This window comes from Ursus maritimus, unplaced genomic scaffold, assembly GCF_017311325.1.
Source record: "Ursus maritimus isolate PB19 unplaced genomic scaffold, ASM1731132v1 scaffold_2, whole genome shotgun sequence".
Taxonomy (NCBI): domain Eukaryota; kingdom Metazoa; phylum Chordata; class Mammalia; order Carnivora; family Ursidae; genus Ursus; species Ursus maritimus.
In genome coordinates, this window is record NW_024424452.1 from 32,848,902 (window position 1) to 32,863,193 (window position 14,292).

At 40.7% G+C, this 14,292-nt stretch overlaps 1 protein-coding gene across 5 annotated transcripts in view; it reads right to left on the reverse strand.

Moving 5' to 3' along the window:
* RBFOX1 (RNA binding fox-1 homolog 1) overlaps positions 1-14,292 on the reverse strand; it is a 331,573-nt gene that overhangs the window by 110,566 nt on the left and 206,715 nt on the right. For all 5 annotated transcript variants that reach the window (XM_040635353.1, XM_040635351.1, XM_040635355.1 and 2 more), the window contains 3 exons: positions 9,622-9,675; positions 2,545-2,637; positions 707-767 (listed from right to left, as the gene is read on the reverse strand). In XM_040635353.1, coding sequence (XP_040491287.1) covers positions 707-767; positions 2,545-2,637; positions 9,622-9,675 — 208 coding nt within the window. The remainder of the gene's footprint in view (positions 1-706; positions 768-2,544; positions 2,638-9,621; positions 9,676-14,292) is intronic.

Sequence of the window (14,292 nt, forward strand, 5' to 3'; positions counted from 1 at the left end):
CTGAAGGGGTGTGCAGGATGCGGCCACGTCCTCGTCTGGCTCAAAAAGGCACTGCGCAACCCAGAGACAAGCAAATACTGCACTCATCCTATGGAGCTCCTCAGGAGGCATCCTCCAAGCCACTTCAAAATCCTCCCAGCTCCAGAGAAGACTCAAGGCCAGAACCAAATTCTGCAATCCCTGTTCCAGAAATGACTAGAGATCCACGAGGAGGTTGTGGTGGGAAAAAAGGAAACAAACGAAACCTCCATCCTCCCTTGACTTACTAGAATAACAGCAAAGTAAATGACCCAGGCGATCCCTGAATACTTACTGTACCTCACCCCAAATGGGGGTTATTCTAGAGAGATTTTGGAGGAAGGGCATGCACACTTTCAACCTCTGGTAGGTTGAAAACTAAATTCACCTCTGTTGTGAAAATTATCTTTTAAAAAATTATTATTGAAGTCTAGTTGGCATACAGTGTTATACTAGTTTCAGGTGTAGAACATGGTGACTTGACAATTCTGCCCGTTACTCGGGGCTTACCACGATAAGTGTAGTCACTGAAAAAGAGCGTGTTGATTCAGGTGGCTCACTGTAGCAGGTCAGCAGTGAGGACACAGGTAGCCACACTAAGGCTAACAGGTTGAAACATATTTGCTGGTTAAATTACTTAATAGATTCCGAGCTAGGGATGACTTATAAAAGGCAGATCTCTACTTACCATTTGTATAAGGGTTCACAGTCTTTTTATTTGTCATTACGCGTGCTGTGGCATTATTTACCTATGCACATAGAAAACTCAAATGAGCACATCCTCCAGGGCCAGCCCACAGTTCAGTTAGTTGCATGCATTATGACTGTGATTACTTATTAAAAAAAAAAAAAAAACTAAAATGCATTTTAATTTATAAAAGGCAGTAGGTGCATAACAAAATCATACATTTTTATAATTACATTTACTTCATAACCATTTTAACTTACAAATCATTTCAATAAAGCAATGTCATATCATTAAAGAGTTTAATAAGGAGACAGTAAAAGCAAATTAAAAGGAACTGCATAATTGAAGATTTAAAAGCATGCGTGTACTCCATGGTAACACAGAAACAATAAATATTTTTAAACACAAAATAAAATTCATATGAAGGAACATGCAGTGGAGTAGAAGAGGGGAGAGACAAGGTACAAGGGAACATAAATGTCAAAAAAAAAAAAAAGGGACAAACAAGATTTAGCCGTGTGCAACACTTTAGGAGGGAAGGACCATCGGGAGAGCAACATCTAGCATTCAACACTTGGAACAAGAGCCTTTGACATCGCAAGAATTAACAAGATCATTCAAGCTTTAAAGTCACAGCTAACAAAAGGATAAAAGAGAGGGTGCATTGTTTAACACAATATGGAGTTAACAATCTGAGTAAGATGTGCACTGTCATATCTCAATCCAGTCAGTGCCTCCCAGGCTCGCTTAGAACGTACACTCAATTACAGGCGTACCGGTACCCAAAAAAATAGAGCATCAAGAAAACTTAATACGACAAGTCAAAAAAATCCACGTGGTATATATATGTATATAGATAATCAGCACTAAATACGTGAAGCGGCAGATGGACTTCACCACTTACCATTCACCACCATCGCCAGCATGGGTTTGTATACAGTTACCATGGTTACTGAGAGTTTGGTGAGGGGCCTAAGCGTTATCGTCGAGGGGGGGAAAACGAAAGGCAAAATATGCAACATCTTACTCCAAAGACTAAAGCATTTTTAACTGGTTTTTTTTTTTTTTTTTTTAAGTTTTAACAAATATAACCCTGTGGCCATGTTGAGGGAGATCCAGTGGTAGAAAGAGTAGATTCGGAGTATCGAAATTTTAGCATTTATTTTTATTTATTTATTTATTTATTTATTTATTTATTTATTTATTTATTTTTCAGTGAAGAGGGGCCAGATATTGAACAGGAAATCCTGTTTGGTTAGTCACTTTATTATCAAAAGAATGCAAAGATTCAAACTGGCTTCTTAAACAAAAAAATGAAAGGTTCAGTGACAAAGACCTCTCATTTAAAAAACAAAACAAAACAAAACAATTGTTCTTCCAAATTCTACTGCTTTCACCGTTTGACTCAATTTGGACACCACTGTGGATCCCTCGTCAACCCTGCAGTGGAAATAAAAAGAAAAGGAAAAAAAAAAGAAAAGAAACTGCTTTGTTTTTTGTTTTGTTTTGCATACTGTCTCCACTGTTTGGAACCTACTGCACCCATCAATTATAAAACACAGAAAATTAAAAAAAAAAAAAAAAGAAGTTCAGAGTAACCCTTCTTATGTCTCACTTTTGCCATTCACCTTTCATCAGTAATAAGAACATAATAAAGTAAAATTTTTAAAAAAAGTAAGGCCAGTTTTCCTTTTTATATATAAATATTATGTATATATATAAACAATGAGAAGGGAGTAGGGTCACATACAAGACACAATGATGCATCTGGAACAACGAATGAGCGTGAAGCAGACATTTATAAAGAAGATGTAAAGGAAAATATTTTGAACATGCACCTCGATTTTACGGCCCTCTACCACGGTGCCGTGTAATTTCTCCCTCGCCCTGTCCGCATCGGCACTATTTTCGAAAGTTACGAAACCAAATCCCTGCATGCAGGAGGGAGAAGGGGAAAACAACATGCAGATTATTATTCCAGTCAACGACCACTGTGTAACGTTCTCTCGCTTTAATTTCTATTTCTTGTCCTGGCTTCAGTTCTGTAACATGCAAATTAGAGAAATTATAAGAATACGAAGATGTGCAATAAGTAAGCGACAAATGTGAACAAGATTTTTTTTCTGTCACCAGTTAGCTGTAACCCCTGAAGAATTCAAAGAATGATACCAAAAATACCTTTCTAAATGTCACTACAGAAGAAAATAAGTCTAACGGAAAGAAAATGAGATCAAAATAAATTTACAGTGTCTTCACAGAGAAGAAAATGAAATAACGAGGAAAAAAAAGGGAACCACTTTCTTGACATGCAAATTAAGAATAAAATAAAATAAAACGTGTGCACGAAATTCAACAATGAATGCCAAAATCTTCTAACATTGCCTACAGAGTCATGCCGTGTGGTCTTAAGAACATCTCTTCTTCATGCAATTTTAGGGTTATTCAAATTTGTCAATTTTACAGCCTTTACTTCTCAAAAATAAAAATTAGAAGCCTAAAAAAAAGGAAAGACCTTTTTTTATAATAAATCTTAAAGTCTTTGATCTAATAAACAAAATAATCACATGAAATGAATTGAAATAAACATCAATTGATTAATAATGCAAACAGTTCAAGTAACGCTTTTTTATATTAATATTTCCCCCTCCCCTCAAAAACATATACTCTTCTGAATTTGTCAACTTCCCAGGCTACTTCATTAACTGAAAAGGGAAATGTATGTACGTATTGTAACATTCTAAGACGTTATCTTGATATTCATTTGTCAAATCAACAGGTAGAAAATAAAGGAGCTTTGTTAAGAGAATGTTATTCACAATAACACTCTGGGCACTTCTCCTCTTACTGATAGATAACAAATAGACCCTTTACTTCGCCACTGGCATATTCTGTTTTAATAGTTCAGCCTCAAAAAACAACCCCACTAAACGTCACATTGTCAAAATCCACCTTTTTTTCTTCACTGACACTGTTCCTAAGAAGAGTACAGAAAATATGACACATTATTTTTAAAACCCCTAAAAATATTTGTACATCTTGTTCAGAAATATACACCAACCTTTTGAAACCATTCCAGTGTAAATTCACCCAGCTCGCTCTGGTGAAACAATGCAATGTGTTGGGACTCCGATTTGCAAGTGGGTAAACTTCAATAAAGGGACATGCTGGTTTTTAGCTTAGTTGGGACAGTTTGATACTCGGTCTCACTGATAAAATAGGCAGTAATTACAAATAACAAGTAGTCACAACCAACTAATGCTAACTCCCAACCTCTCACTTGGTTGCTGAAGTGATTTCCAAAGCTAGGGAAAAAAACTGCTTTGTTTTTTGTTTTGTTTTGCATACTGTCTGAGAAGTGTTAGCCCATGGTCTGCCTGAAGAGAGAACTTTCCAAAGTCAATATGGGTTCATCTATAGAGATCCCATCTGTGGATGGATTCAAGCTACATTAAATGATTATTCGACAGAATTCTACAGAGAAAAAATAAGCAGCTTTACTTTGGAGGACTGGACTGAAAAATCTTTTATAATATGTCCCACTCTGAGGATCTGTGATTTGATCAGTATAAGACTTTATACTCCAATATGCCTAGTCTCGTACATCACGGGTGGTACGCCCATGTGAAGTGACCAAATACACGAGGCTAACGGAGGAGTTTTGAAATAACAGCTCTTCAATAGACTGAAGACAGAATTTGAAGGGTTTGCTCTATTGATGGCGCTGACTCTTGGTCAGAGGGTCCCAAACTTGGTTGCACAGTGAAAGGAAGTGGGGGGCATAGCATATGAAACATTTAGATAGCCACATATCTACCCAATCAGAAGCCCAGAGTGGAGCCCAGAAATCTGTCTGCTGACAAAGCTACTGTGTGGCCCAGCAACTGCATTTTCATGGCCTCTAATATCACTAAGCACCATCAAAGGAAATTTCCAGGTCATTGTATGAGGTAGAATATTATGTTGCTGACTTCCAAGGAGCTACTTATGGAGTGGAGTGAGTTTCAGAGATGAGTATCTGTCTGAGTTGATGTTTGGATCTTAGGTGCAGGGGTACAGCCATTGTCCCCTCAAAACCAAACTGTCTAGCATGCGCAGAATGTCATATATCTAACAAATAGGGGAAATAAGGATGCTAGCTGCATCAGGGGCAATTCTCTCACTAGGCAAGCAAAGAAAATCCACAGTCCGAGTCTTACAGATGGACGGCTTGGTGGCATCACTGCTGTCCCTGGGCAACAGTCATCAGCACCGCAGAGCTGTGAGGTACGGAGCCCAGTGAAAAGGAACATTTAACCTACCCGCCAAATGTCATCCCGAAGAATCACATCATTGTGATTCCTGTCTGACCCCAAGGCAAACCACGCTGGCCTAAAATCAGCACTATATGTGTCAGGGAGACACGAAGGTGGAGATAGAAATAGGTTTTGAAACCCATGTGAAGTTTATAAACTACAAAGCAAGTAGTTCACTACATTCCCAATTTCTCATTCTGTTTTGAAGTAAGATAATATACTTGGACTCTTTTATTCTTACTCTCATTTTCTGCTAAACTTCTCTCCCTCTCTCTTTCTTTCTTTTTTTTTTTTGAGGGCCTCAGTACTTCTTATTTTCAGCTGCTGAGATGACTAGTTGAGATTCTAGAAAGTTGGGTTCAGAAGTGCTTGTTCCAGACACAGTCCCCAAATACCAAAAGGACTGTCCTACCTCTTCCGTTGGACAGTCACACCTCCTCCCAAGACAAGAAGGGATAAGAAGACTGCCAGAATTCTCATTCGGAGAGTGACACCAGTTACCTGACCGTTTTCAAACACCCTCTTGGCCAAGTGCAGGTGCTGGGCAACTCTTTGAAACCAGTGCTGAGGCTACTTCCTTTATCCTGCCTCAAGGTCAGAATTCTATCTCAAGGAAATCACAACTTGGAGTTCTTAAAAACATTCTGAATATTTTTATCTCAGCCTTAAGGAGGGGAACGGAAGAAGTACATTCTGGACTTGGCCTGAGAACACAGGAGCTGGGTGCAGTGCCGGATGTGAAACCCTTAACGTTCTAGAGCACTTGGGGCTCGCAGAGCACAGAGCAGGTATTCTTTGCTTCAGGAGAAGCACTGCTCCCAGGGCTCACCTCCGTAGAGGGGTGGGGCCAAGAGAAGGCGCGAGGTTGCTGGAGAAAAGACCCGGTGAGGTGACAGTGACACATGCCGCCCCACCTGGGAAAGCACACTAATGGGGATCCCGAGATGGACCGTCTGGCCAGTGTGACTTGCTTATTTTAAATTCTTTCGTGAATCGTTATTCTGATCTTTTCCCATATCCCAGTCATTTTTCTGTTTTGGTTTCATCGTGTGTTTAGGTGATAGCTTCCTTTTTTGTATTAATGCACCTGTAACATTTTATAACTTAAATAAAGACCCTAAAGCACCCAGGAAAGAGAAGTGCGCTGGCTTTTCATCCTCTATGAAAATCCTCTAGTTGCTGATGCAGAGAACTACCTGTAAGAGGGGAGCTGTGGATACGAGTCTACAGATTCATTTTTCTGTGGGACTCAGGGCTTCACGTCTCACCTCTTCCCATTCCCCTTTGCATGTGCAGCTCCCTCTCCCTAGAAGACCCCCTTCCCTCCTTCCCTTCCCTGGGAAATTCCTACTCATGAGAATGTTCACTCCTAGCTTCAATGCCCCTTCCTCCCAGAAGCCTTCTCACCCCTAACAGTATCGGTCCACATGCTTGGCTTCTCAGCAGCCCCTCCCCCTGCCACAGAGCACAGCACGCACCACTGAAGCTGTTGGTCTTAGTGGTCTGTCTCCCCCACCACTCAGGAAAGTCTATGAGGACCACCTTGGTCTCACTCACCACGGATTCACCCATCTTCTTGTACCTGGGATGGAACCAGTCCTCACAGATAACCTACTGAATCAAAGATCAGGCTGTATATTTCCTGGGTATATTGAGAAGTAACTCTCTCTGGCTGTATCCCCCACATACATCATTCCAGCGTTCAAGAGAACGGTTTTAAATCTCCTAAAAGGAAAAATGAATGATAGGATCTCTCACTCCTAAATGCTATCGAATTCTCATTTTCAAAGTCTGGTGGATCTTTTTAAAATGTGGCTTCCCTGTGTACTTGCCATCCATGTACTCATGAGCATTTATGCCATACGTTCTCAGGATAACATAGATAGAACCTGTGTCTGAATAGGGTATACGCACACGCAGGCACGCACACGCACACGCAGGCACGCACGCACACACACACACACCGAACACCCAGAACGCACAGCCATACTCACTGAGCACTGTGTGACCTGCCTTGGGGACCGGCTCCAAAGAGAATGGCCAGAAGGTGAGCTCCTAGCTCTGAAGGGCCCACCCGCTTCCTGGCTGCTTCTCCTGTGCCAAATGATGAACACGAGGTCGTAACAGTGGTTCAAGTTTCTCAACGATTTAAATGGAAATGTCCCTTTAAATGAGGTCCTTTCCTGCGGAGGATAATGTCAAGTCCGAAAAATATCCCTGTGTGAGCTGCTGTCCCCATTTAGCAGTTCCCCAAAGGACTGTCTCGAGGACACTCCAGTCACACCGAAACAGTCAGCCCCCGGCACCTGCTAGACCACCTCTTTCGGAGGGAGCCTACCCACCCAGGCTATTCTGGATGCCTCCTAATCCAAAGTAAAAAGCAGGTTCACAAAGTCAGTCGCTGGATGCAGCAAACTTAAACGGTGTTCACTGCTAAAGCCCCAGAGACAGGCTAATCACAGCCCTGACGGAGGAAGGATTAAAAATAGTACCTCCATTGTACTTTCAAAATAGCAAACGATATTCTTCTAATGTCCCCTAACAGTTCTCAAAAGGAATTAAACAGCTTTTTCCAACTGGCAGAAGTTACAAGACAAAATATAAATTAAATATAAATTATTTAAAAAAGGAAAACCTTTAAAAGCAGTAGTGCTACAGACTTGGGCTTACAAAAATGTTGGCCAACATTCCGGGTCATTTTCTAGGATTTTGTCAAGAATGCATCAGGCCTGAGTGAAAAGGATTAGTTAGGCTGGGCACATTTTTTTCTTTTCTTTCTTTTATTTTTTTTAAGATTTTTTTTTAAAGTAATCTCTACACCCAACGTGGGGCTCGAGCTCACAACCCCAAGACCAAGAGTCGCAGGCTCTACTGACTGAGCCAGCCGGGCTCCCCGCGCACTTTTTTTTCTTAATGCACTTTGCGTTGCAGGTATAGAAATAGCTCCTATAATGACTTTCATATAAGGGGCAGAAAGAGAATTAACTTAGGTTTCCCCATTCTAGAGGTCACGCCACTGATATAAGAATAACTAAAACATATGAAATTATGGGAGAAGAAAACCCCTGCAGTAGCAGAACCAGAATTGATTTTTTTTTCTCCCTCATCCAGCATATCGTAGCATCATTTTGGCCGTGGAGAAGAGAATACTGGAATTTCTTCCCTCGCATCAAGCCACATCACCCTATTCAGGAGGGAAAAGGCGCAGATTGCCCAGGAAATAATACACCCATTTGTTTGCTTCATGGGAAGGAGGTGGTTGCTGTGCCCAGGAGAGCTGGCATTTGGCCCCTTAGAGAAAACCAGCTCTCCTTGTAATCCTCCTGGATACTTACTTTTGTCCCAAATTGCCTACGTGAGGAAAGTTACGGGGCTCAATCCAGTATCTCTCTGTATTTGATAAGCAATTTGTCCCAATATCCACTTCCACAGTCTGGGGATACAAGAAGGGAGCTTAGAATTCCTGACAGCCTGGTGACTGGCGCTCTAGAAACCAGGCAGAGTTATTGAAAAGGGTCACTTTCTGGCCATTGAGGTCAACCTCTGAGTCTGCTGACAGGACCGTTCTCACTCAGTATCTGCTCTTAAGCTGAACGCACTGCTTTTCCTCAAGGAAGATTTTGACAGAGCCCTAGAGTTTTCTGTGCATGCAGGTGGGATGAGGACTCTTCAGCCACCACAAAACACCAGTGGGCAAAGGGGCATTTTGCATTTAGACAAAGTGTTGGCATTTGTCTAAAACAGGAAAACACAGCGTTTATAACTTTAAAGATGGGCCTGGAAAGTTTGTTAAAACACAGGTTGCTGGGCTCCCATTCTGAGCATCTGATTTAGTAGGTCTGGGCTGGACCCCGAGAATTTGCATTTCTGGTACGTTTCTGGGTGCTGCTGGTCCAGGGACCTCATTTGGGTGACCTCTGATAGAAAGGATGCTTTGAGAGAGTTGGACCTTTTCTTCCCCCAACATATGTCCATGCTGAAGGTGTTGGAGCCTTTCTATATAACCCTTGATTTTTACTAACATGCTTAGGTCTAGAAAAATCGACTTAAAAATTGGTCCCCCACAGAAAACAAAAACAAAAAACAAATTCAAAGCAATGGCAAATTGCAAAATGTGGAGTGGTAAATATATTAATGAATGAAATTATATTCAAAAGGTTGGTGTATATGAAATTTTCTCCCCTACAACCCAGGAAAATAACTGCACTTTATTAATACAGAATAATCACATATTTACCTGCGCATGAGACTATCAACTCACTTTTTAATATAAAGAACATAATTATCACTGAAAAACAAAAATGTAGCAACAACATTATTTTTTAAGCATGGGTAATTTTCCTCTGGAAACTTGATATATATATATATATATAGATATAGATAGATAGATAAATAGATAGATAGATAGGTATAAAACAGCAAGTTTAAATTACCCCCTTATACATTTAAACTGAACCCAATGTATTTCCCACCATTTTGGAAACTGGAGGAGGTCTCTAAAGGAATTCCCACTGAAGTGTATTTTCACAATGTGCTAATTAAAACAGTGCAGTTGTTTCCCATTATCCATAGCAAACGTTTAAAAATAAGCTAAGCAATCCTAAAGTAAATTAAATTGCTTACCTTTGAGCCTCGCTCATTAAAAATAATTTCAACATCTAAGATTTTACCAAATTGCTGCAAAGAAATAGAAATGTTTTATAAGCAAGAGAAATGGAGTAAATCATATTATCCACATTGGCAATTGTACCCCAAGTCAGAGTTTTTTTTTTTTTCTTTTAATATCAGGGATAGACATTTTATGTTATTTTATCCTTAGAGATGTGCTTGAACCAAGAGAAAGCACAACCACACATATGATTTCTACTTTACTGGATACCCCACCAAGTGAGACATCATAGTATGGGCCTGCGCAAAATCTGTTATCAGGTGGTTAGTTCTATTTTCCTTTCTTTATGTGTGCACAATTGCTTTCCCAGGCACTGAGCAGCAAAGATTAAAACTAGCTGATGTATAAACGGACCCTCCTAGGCTACTCCACTAGCCACTGGGAGAAGCACCCTTGATGAGATGGGATTTTGATGGCAAAATGTCCAAGCGGAATCTGGTGGTGAGGGTAAGGGTGTAAGCTACAGTAAGAGCCAGGCCATATTAAGAGAAGTCAAGTACAAACAGATAAAAGCAAGAGCCACCATGTGGACATCCATCATAATCAAGACACCAGCATAGCTGTGATTAGCCCTGAGGCTGAAATGTACTTCTCTCAAGATGATTCTCCATTTTGTTAAACAAACAAATAGATTTTAGACAATTAGCAGGAATAGGCTCTATAGAACATGAAAGCAACTCGACATATTCAAGCCCGGAAACATGGTTTCAGATTACAAATAGGGCAGCCAACTATATTACAGATGCCTAGTTAAATTTAAATTTCAAATTTTTCAGGATAATTACATCCCTTGCAATATTTAAGACATACTTAATAAAATATGTTATCTAAAATTCAAATTCAGTGATTGTCATTTTGTATTTTTTTTTAATTTACGAAATCTTGTAGTCCTAGTGAGATATGCACATCAAGCAATTCGTGATCCACACTTTAAAAATAAGGGAACGTGGACCCTCAAACCAGAAGCATCTGATAGTCCAAGATCTTTTTCTCCTGACACTGGAGTCCTTTCCTTTCTCTTAGACTGCATGAAATACAATGGGTATTTTTTGAGTGCACGGGTTGGAGAGGGTGTCGTAAAAGCATATGACGTAGCCCAGGAAAACTATGATGGGGATTTTACCCTGATGCACAATGAGGGTAAGTGGTCATTTTAGTGATTAAAAAGTAAACAGAATCACATGAAGGAATACGTCCATCCTCCTTTTCCTTTACTTTGAGCTTTCGTATTATTCCATTTGCTTCTGCAGCCTGGATTTTTATTACATCCTTTATTGCCCGAGGAGATTCGTGTTCTGTTTCTCTCCCCCAGGTGGAAAGCATTAAGCAGTCTTCATGTAGCAGAGGCCAGAGTGGTTGGGAGGGGGGGGACAGAAAAGGAACAAATGCTTAGAACACAGAGAACCAGAGGGAGCTCCCCTGACCACCGGGCTTCAGTCATAGGATACGGGGAGGGAGGGACCCTGAGAATAAGTGTCAAGGGGGTCCTACTAAGATTCGAGAAAAAAAATTATTTGAAACCTACAGAGGCTATTCTCTGGAACATACAAATAAATCTACCTACCTTGGAAAGACAGAAAAAAAGATAGGCACACTCCAGGTGAAGAGAAAGAGCTTAAAATCTTGAAACAGAAGTAGTTCTGACTCGGAGAAAAAGGAAACCCAAAGCTATGCCATGGAAATGTGTCCATCCCTCAGGATATGGACGTGGTCAGGGGACTGTGGATTCAATTTGTCTTGCTGAGCGGATGGACGTGCTTCTCTTCTTCCCGGAGAAGTAAAAGGATAAGAAGAAACGAAGAAGAGCTCAGCTGGGAGAGGAGAGGGGAGGACTACATCACCAGCAGGTATGACGGAAATACCAAGAAACTTGCAGCTAACTCACCCTGCAATTTGTGGACACTCTAATTTCCTTTTGGTCAAGAGAATATTCTACAGAGCATTTTCAGTGCCCTGGATCTGGGCAGAGAAAGTCATTAAAAATAGAAGAAAACTTTCAGATTTGGGAAATGCAGGATTTGCCAGTGAAAGGTGAACTGAATTTCATAGTAACAACTCCTCCAGTTTGTAAAGTCCTCAGAAGCAGTGATTTTGATATGACCTCCTTAGACTATTCAGTCCACACCGATGCTGTCATATTTATTTCAGGCCTAAGAGCATGAAAGCACACCTATTTATGAACAGGGAAGCTTGAAAAGGACTCCCCCAAACCAGGAAGCCAATGCCATCTATGGAACATTCTCTAAGCAGTCAACACGAAAACACTCCCTTTAAAACAAGATGTGGTTGAGACAGAACCAACCAATCAAGAAGTAATCCTAGCATGTGTCATTCCCTAAATGAAACAATGACACCATATGCCCTGAAATGGTCTTAAATATTTGCCTCTCTGGCAGTTGCCATTGGGTGAGTGATTCTCAGAACCAGTGAAACGAGCAGTGAGAAGAACGCTGATAGGAGCCCCATTCCTAAGACAGTTGCGTACTATATTTATCGTATCAACAGTTTAATTGGGAAGTTTGGTGCTAATGATGTAAACACAGCTGGCACATGTTCAGTCTAAATAGACATGACTCGCAGACGTAACTCGCATTAGTTTGCTCAACACCCATGTGCAGCCGCGTTCGACAATGTCTCGGGATGCACGCAAGGTGTCTCAATAGCGGTATCGAGAATAAAATCCGGAAGCTTCTAGGCATCATGCACTGGGGTGAATACGTACCAGGCATTTCGAGACAGTCTCATCAAATAATATTTCTCTGAAAAACTGTGGAAGACGCTCAGTGGATACAGCATAAAACATGAAAGTAAAGGTTAGTTCAAAGAGCACACACAGAGGCGAAGAAAAGGCATCATCTCAGTTTTCTTAGGTTTGGTTTCATGTGTGGAATGCAGATATGGGAGGCACCATGTCAGGTCCAAAAAAAAAGAAAGGCCGCACTTGTTATAACAGCACGGTGCATGGAATTTGGTATTAACGCCAAAGGTGCAGGCCTCTCTATGTTGTTACTAAAAAGGTGATCGTGAAAGCTTCTTTTGCATTGCTCTGGAAGTCATGTGGTCTGTTTTGGGATGACAATAATGAGTGACTTCAGTAGATCATATTCATGCCTAGAGGGTCTATATCCAAAGCAAGGCTGTGACGTCAACAAGGGTATTGTGCAAATTTGAATCCTACACTCACTGAGTAGCTACTTCTGAAAACAGTTCTATGATGCAATGTGTCGTGTCAGTGGTCTGCATATATCATAACCACCTCTCTCACCCAAAACCCAGATATGTGCAAATTTTAGATGTTAGGTTAAAGAACCATTCTGTCCAAGAGCAAGCCATTATAATCAATTTGGGAAATCCACCCATTCCTTTCATGGGATCATCAAGAATTCAAACATAAAGGACGCACACCCTCATGAATGCTCCCTGAAATGAGGACAGAGCTCAAGAATGAAGTAGCCAGGCCAAAACCAACATTTCTCTCAGGGAAACATCCAGAACCAACGCCCCGATCTGTTCACTTGCAGCCCAACTGGTGTTGTAAAAAGACTCTGGCTCCACTGTGGCCACATAACTTCTTGACCAAGGAATGTTCCACCTTGGAGGGAGGGAGGGAGGGAGGGAGGGAAGGAAGGAAGGAAGGAAGGAAGGAAGGGGGGAAGGAAGGGAGAAAATCTATGAATAGTTAGAAGATTTAATGCCAAACACTAGAACAAATGCTTCCAAAGGAGGAGGAAGTAAAGAATTTCAAGTATTGAAGAACATGGTAGAAGAAAGGTAGCCAAAATCTCAATGAACGGTCCCCCTGAAGCCACAAATTAAAAACAAAATGCGAGGCATCTGCAGTGACCATTAGGCCTGCAGAAATTGCAAACTTCACAGCTGAATTTTTAATGGTTGCAAAAGTTGCTATGAACATGGTTAGGTTTTAGGCTGCTGGAGAAAGGAGCTTCCTTTTTTGTCTTGCTTTGGTTTGGGTTTCAAATCCCCATGGTCGCATTTAACAAAAGAGACAAAGGAGAAAATCACAGAAATCTTTGAGAGGGTTTTTCTCTATAATCACCCCCATTCTAGCCCCAACCAAAGTGAAGGGGCAAAAGCAAAATACAGCAATAAAAGGAGAGAAGAGATCTCATGTCCAGATGACTTGGAAAAGACTGAACTGGAATCAAAATGTCTTTTCTTACAGTTAAGTATGACCAGTAAGAAGAAACCACACTTAATTCTCTCAACTGGAGTGTGGGGAGCCAATCAGAATGTTTACAGATGCCTTTCAATGTGATTCATGCCACTAAATGAATCATATAACCAGAATGGGATTGCCACCACCAATGCTTGGCTGGGAAGGACAGATTTTTAGTATTTAAATTCCATTTCTTCAGAAGAGTAGTTGTAAACCAAGGCCTCAGCATTAGTACAAAAAATCCAGGAATCTGTATGTGCCCCCAAATTTTTATAGCAGAAACTCATTAAAAAATTCTTGCATATTTTAAAAATGAACACAGATGCTGTTTGTGAGGAACGAAATTAATTTCAATATTTCTGAATGTATGCCACATTTTCTTAATTGATACTAAGCGTATCTATCATCTTGTCAAGCTGATGCCTTGTCAGTTACTTGGAAATCTTGA